Source organism: Perca flavescens, chromosome 4 (assembly GCF_004354835.1).
Source record: "Perca flavescens isolate YP-PL-M2 chromosome 4, PFLA_1.0, whole genome shotgun sequence".
NCBI lineage: Eukaryota > Metazoa > Chordata > Actinopteri > Perciformes > Percidae > Perca > Perca flavescens.
Window position 1 is genome coordinate 32,169,526 of NC_041334.1, and position 6,240 is coordinate 32,175,765.

Consider the following 6,240-nt stretch of genomic DNA (forward strand, 5'->3'; position numbering starts at 1 on the left):
TTCCTCATTATTATTTTGGGAATTGGAGGAACCTTTCAAATTGGCTACCACAGTACTGGATTGAGCTCTCCCTCACCGGTGAGATACATTGCTTGCAGCATTTCTTTTCATGCTGTTGTTTGTTGCTTTATTCACTCTCTCTCTCTGTCTCTCTTCAAACCCCCACACCAAATTTTCACCTCCAGTTACTGGCGGATGCTTTGAGAGTATGTGTTTAAATGTGAAAAGTGAAAGGAGCATTTTTTTTTCTTTTCAAGCTTGGCTATTATCTCGGCTCATAGCTGACAGTCTAAGCCAGCACACCAGCTGATGGCTGAGCTGATTCCCTCCTTTAAATAGAGTGCTCTATTTAAACAGCCTACGTCGCTGCATCTCTGCTAGTGCTTGCAACCCACCTCCACCCCAGCTCCTCCTTTTAAATTTATATTCATGTTGTGTGACTTAATCAATGTCATGTCTGATCGATGCAGCTCTGTTCTGTACCCTAAGGGGACCCTGCCATTGCTGCTCTCCCTGCTTAAGGCTCTCCATGTATGCACATGGAAGAGTGGGGAGGCCCCAAAACAGAGCCATACCCGCCAAATACAAATTGCAGGTGAATAAAATCTATTTATTGACAAAGTGGTCCTGACCGAAATGTCCTTTTTCGTTCCTAACTTTCACTGCAGTACATCCGGCGCTTCATCAACAGCAGCTGGTACGACAGATATGAAGAGACCCCATCTCCTCAGACGATCACAATGATTTGGTCCCTTATTGTTTCCATGTATGCTGCCGGGGGACTCTTTGGTGCTGTCAGTGTCAAATTGGTCTCCGGCATGCTGGGAAGGTGAGTAAGAGAGACCTAATGCAGCATTCAGTCCTGTAGCCTAAAACTACTTTAAGTGATGTGTTCCTTTATCAGAAAAAAGGTGATGATCTGCAACAGCTTTATTGCCATTGTTGCAGCAGCGATCATGCTGACAAGTAAAGGTGCCAAATCATATGAAATGATTATCGTGGCAAGGATGCTGTATGGCTACACGTCAGGTAAGCCACCAGGACATATTCTACACAACACGTCATGTTTGTACCTGCCTGATTAACATCCTCTCGTGACCTGCAGGTTTGGGAGGCAGCATCCATTTAATGTACCTGGGAGAGATTTCACCCAGAAAGATAAGAGGGACTGTGACTCTGACCTCAGCAACCTTTGTGTCACTTGGTAAACTGTTTGGACAGATTTTTGGACTGAGGTATGCACTTACTGTCAATACGTATGGTAGGGCAACAGTAGTTTCGATTGTTTTAGAGGATAAGAGACATCAATGGACACTGAATGTACAAAATATTAGTGACACCTAATAAGGAGAATCCATGCAAAAGCCATAGTCTCCTATTTATTTTTAATAAAAAAAAAAGAAAAGAAAGAAAGAAAGAAAGAAAGAAAAAAAGAAAGAAAGAAGAGATTTAGAGAAAGAGAGACAGAGAAGTTAGAGAAGCTTTTTCACGCTTTGACCATTGTGCAAAAATAGCTTCAACACAATATTAGGGAGTGTAAATACAGATGCAATTGTCTACAAAAAAACCCATTTAAACTAAGCTGGAACACGACACTTCCTTTTGTTCTTTCAGTGAGATACTTGGTCGTGAAGAGCTGTGGAACATCGTACTCTGTGTCCCTGCATTTTTTTCAGTGGTTCAGATTATAGTGTTGCCTTTTCTCCCTGAGGCTCCCAGATACTTATTCATAGAGAAAGGTGATGATAAGGCTTGCAAAAAAGGTTGGTATATTTCCCCATATTCATGCAGTACCCGACTGTAACAACCTTTGACAGTTTGAGTATTAAACACACAATAAAACAACTGCAATTCCCTAAGAATTATCTGAAGATGATCTAATTGGCCACAAAAACCCATTTACTGTACTTAAGTAAGAGCTTGGTTGTTTTTGAAAGACATCTGAGGGACAATGAAATTGATATCAAGTTTTCAAAATGTTAAATTGTGGCACACGTGACAATGTACTGTAGGTTGTGGTTTACCAACACATTTTAGATCATAGAGCCTTTGGCAGACTGTTCTCTTCTCAAAGACATTCATATTTGATATCATTCTGCATTACAAACACCTATACAAACACATAATATATGTATTGTATATGTCTTGAATGTGAGCATAGGAGCACATTTCTCAGTTGTTTGCGTCTCTGGTCTTTCTTATCCCAGCTCTCCAGAGTCTTTGGGGCCAAGGTGACTACAAACAGGAGATGGACGAGATGTTGGCTGAGCAGGCGGCCATTGAGGCAGCCCCACCAAAAAGTCCTCTGCAGCTGCTGAGGGACAGGACTGTCCGATGGCAGCTTCTCACCATGTCCATCATCTACTGCTGCAACCAGCTGTCGGGCATAACTGCAGTGAGGATGGAACTTAAATACCTTATTTCATGCTAATTTAAGCGTCAAACAATGAAGATTATAGCCTCGCAAAATCTAGTAAACTGTTCTCTCTTTCCCAGATCAGTATCTTCTCTTTTGACATCTTCCTGGAGGCAGGTGTACCGAGAGACAAGATTCGCTATGTTACTCTTGGTATTGGAATATCTGAAATGATCACCTACATCTTCTGTGTGAGTAACTACCTCAGTCACCTGAGCTCTTTCTTTCCACTTCTCTTTCCACACTCTTGATTTCGCACAGAAATGTTGCATTTTTTTTCTACTTTACTTCCTGAGCTGTCATTGAGAATCTGTGTGAAACTGTTTGGAAACTGTTTGGTTGTTAAGTTCAGCCACTGCTAGCACTGGTTTGAACGGCCGCTGCCACTACTACCGGGTACACCCAGAAACCAGAAACACACTGAGGTATGGTAAAAAAATCAAAATAATTAGTCTTGACCATTGCAGCAAATCCTCGCTAGAGGCTAAAGTAGCCTACAAGAACCTGCTAACGAGAGACTTCTGTAATGTCAATACAATAAAAATGTACCTACATAACGAAGTTTGTTCACTGCTGGCTACAAATTAGCAATCAAACACAACAAAGGCTGTGACTTGAATGGCGTTTTGAGCTAACGTTAGCAATCAAACAATCATAGATAGCTAAGATCGTTTGCCGGATCCGGATCCCTTGGCGTTATGCCATAAACCGTTTAAATCTGAACATGCGCAACTCACAACTGCACTCGACTAACATCAGGTAGTGACCGCGGGGTTTTTTTTGGATCACACTAGCTTGCTTGTCAGTGCCCGCCCTACTCTGCTTCTGACTGGCTAGTAGTTCTTACCTAGGTACTGGGCATGTGCGACTCCCAACAAAGATGGAACAGAAGTCAGATGCCTCACTCTGTAGCTAAAACAGAGAGCTCAACACACAGGGTGAAAAGAGGAGCTGCAGCAATGTGCAGTACGACAAAAATATGGTGTTTTTTTTTAAAAGAAACCATGTAAACCTATTCTGATATAACCTCTAAATACAATTATGAATCTGAAAAGGAGCATAATATGAGCTTTGTGAATGTGTGGATTAATGTTGTAAAGTATGGACACTGGTGTACACTGGTGCAATGTGTCCATTACTTATTATTATTTATTATATTATTATATATAATTATTATAAATAATAATATTATTATATTAATTATATTGTATTTATTGTATTTATAATATGTATAAAAGTATTAATGTAAACATTGATTGTCTTGTTTTGTTTTATCTTTTGTGTGGACCACAGGAAGAATAGTTGTTACTACGGTAACAACTAATGGGGATCAAAAATAAATTAAATTAAATTAAAAATAGCTCTGTTGGGGAGTGTTAGCATGGAGCAGCAGAGCAAATGGTCTAAGGCACATCAATGATTTGGGGGGGTCAGCTGGGATAACTAACACTTGTGCAAACCCCCACTTGTGTTGTTGTATCTTTTGACAGACAGAGGCATTTTGCCCAAGATAACAATTATTGACATATTTCTATTAATTTCTAATTTTTGTACCTTTCCCTCTCTCAGGGGCTGCTGATTGAGCACACAGGGAGGAGGCCGTTGATCTGGGGGGGTTATGGTTTCATGTCTGCTTGCTGGGTGTTGGTCACTATCACGCTCAACCTAAAGGTACAGCTGTTACCTTTGAATACTGAAACAGTATTAGTTAGAAGATATGCAACGTACTTTAAAGGGTCATTTAACCCAAATTACAACGTTTTCTTACCCTAAGGCTGAATCTCATTTCTCAGCTTCCCCCTTCCCCTTACCCCTACCCCTTCGTCTTACCCCTAGCCCTTGTCCCTCAAAACAAGGGGTTAGGGTGAAAACATACCCCTATGAAATGAGACACCACTGTCTTGGTTACCTCATCATACATACTTAGGTCTGTTTGCAATAAATATTTCTATACACACTGCATGGTGTGTTGTATATCTCCCAGCGAAAGATCTCCCAGCATCCATGTCCTGGTTCTAAATAATAGACGCAGGACACCACAGACTTTAGTGTGTTTTCACTGGAACTACTTCAGAATCAGAATCAGCTTTATTGGCCAGGTTTGCACAAATAAACAAGGAATTTGACTCTGGTTAATCTTTGCTCTCTCTAAAAAAAAAAAAAAAAAAAAAAAAACAGGACAGTGAGAAATATATAAAAAATACTGTTAAGTATACAGTATAACAATACAATAGAATTTGGAACTTTACAAAATATATACCATAACAATTGAAGAGAGGGAAGGAATATTGCAATATCAGTATAGTCTGAGATTTAAGATTTGAATATAAATAAATACAGTGCAAGGCAGTTCAGTGCAATGGTCAAATATTAATAACAATTATTTAATCGTAAGACAATAAGAAAATATACATGAGGTAGATCAGCAGAACAGTGTTGCTTGTCAGGGCCCGCCCTACTTTCTACCAAACAAATAGTCCCTATAATTACTACAAATTAAATTCCAGTTTACCTCTATTTTATTATTTTTAAATCTCAAAAATGCCTTTAAAAGTTCTGCAGGTAAAACTATTTACATGCCTTAACCCTACAAAGGGTAAGTGGAAAATGTTTTTATTTTTAAATTCCATTTAAGTAAAAGTGAAAATATACTGCAAACTAAGTTGAAACCGACACTTTTCCATACAAAACAAATGTATGAAATGTGAGCTGTGAAAAAGAAATGAACTATGTCTATTAGCTTTGATTGCTGTTGTGTACAAAGAGAGCAATTAAATATTGCTCTAAAGTGCTCTTTTTCTGTAGCAGACTGTATTCATATTCACATATACAAAATTGTCTTCATGCAGGATTCCAGCTACTGGGTTCCATACATTTCAGCTAGTTTGATCATCCTCTCCACCATCTTCTTTAGCGGAGGACCTGGTTTGTGTCTTACAGCAATTTGGCTCACATAAAAATGTTGTTTGCATGCACAGATAATTAACTGAATCACCTGTATCGTCTCTGGTTCACCCAGGGGGAGCCACACATACTGTCTACAGCGAGATCTTCATCCAGTCCAATCGACTGGCAGCGTTTGTCCTCATTGGGACCCAGCGCTGGTTGTTTTACGCTGTGGTGGGCCTGGTCTTTCCATTCCTTATTGTGAGTACAACAAACATGAAAATGAGCAACACAGAAGGTGGAGAGTGGGGGTGTGGCCTTGACCAACTGCCACTTTGCTCTTTGAAAGCCATGATGTCTCTCTCTCTCATGGGTGGGCCAAATTCTCTGGGCGGGCAAAGCAGAGAAAGGGGAGGTAACCTTGCTCCTTATGACCTCATAAAGAGAAGATTCCAGATCGGCCCATCTGAGCTTTCATTTTCTCAAAGGCAGACCAGGATACCCAGGGCTCGGTTTACACCTATCACCATTTCTAGCCACTTGGAGACCATAGGAAGGCTGGGGGAATGCATATTAATGCTAAAAAAACTCATAAAGTGAAATGTTCATGCCATGGGACCTTAAATTAATCTTTTAGTGTGTAGTAGAACCAAAAACTTGATATGTGTCACATTGTATCGAAAGACAAAAAACATCTCAGCACATTAGAACATGAAGCTCATTCTGATGCTTTACACTGTATTTCTTCTCTTTTCCAGAATGCCTCATACTGCTTTGTGCTGTTCGCCTGTATGTGCCTGCTGGCTAGTCTTTACACCTTCTTCATCCTGCCTGAGACTAAAGGGAAAACCCTGCTGGAGATCTCAGAGGAATTTAAAGCCATCACTGTCTGTGGGAAATCCTTCTTAGAGGAAAAGAGAGTGGAGACCAAGTTATGA

General features: G+C 40.1%; 1 protein-coding gene across 1 annotated transcript; it reads left to right on the plus strand.

Moving 5' to 3' along the window:
- slc2a9l1 (solute carrier family 2 member 9, like 1) lies at positions 1 to 6,240 on the plus strand. The gene is made up of 11 exons (XM_028574724.1): positions 1 to 78; positions 669 to 829; positions 905 to 1,029; positions 1,106 to 1,235; positions 1,615 to 1,763; positions 2,208 to 2,395; positions 2,497 to 2,607; positions 3,986 to 4,087; positions 5,266 to 5,341; positions 5,436 to 5,563; positions 6,061 to 6,240. The coding sequence occupies exons 2-11, from the start codon at positions 741 to 743 to the stop codon at positions 6,238 to 6,240; spliced, it is 1,278 nt and encodes a 425-aa protein (XP_028430525.1). The 5' UTR covers positions 1 to 78; positions 669 to 740.

Excerpts from the sequence above, each read along its gene's own strand:
- slc2a9l1 (XM_028574724.1), top strand. The coding sequence starts at position 741 with ATGATTTGGTCCCTTATTGTTTCCATGTATGCTGCCGGGGGACTCTTT. Across the intron at positions 2,608-3,985 it reads TGATCACCTACATCTTCTGT|GGGCTGCTGATTGAGCACAC; the intron begins GTGAGTAACTAC and ends TCCCTCTCTCAG. Across the intron at positions 5,342-5,435 it reads CTTCTTTAGCGGAGGACCTG|GGGGAGCCACACATACTGTC; the intron begins GTTTGTGTCTTA and ends TGGTTCACCCAG.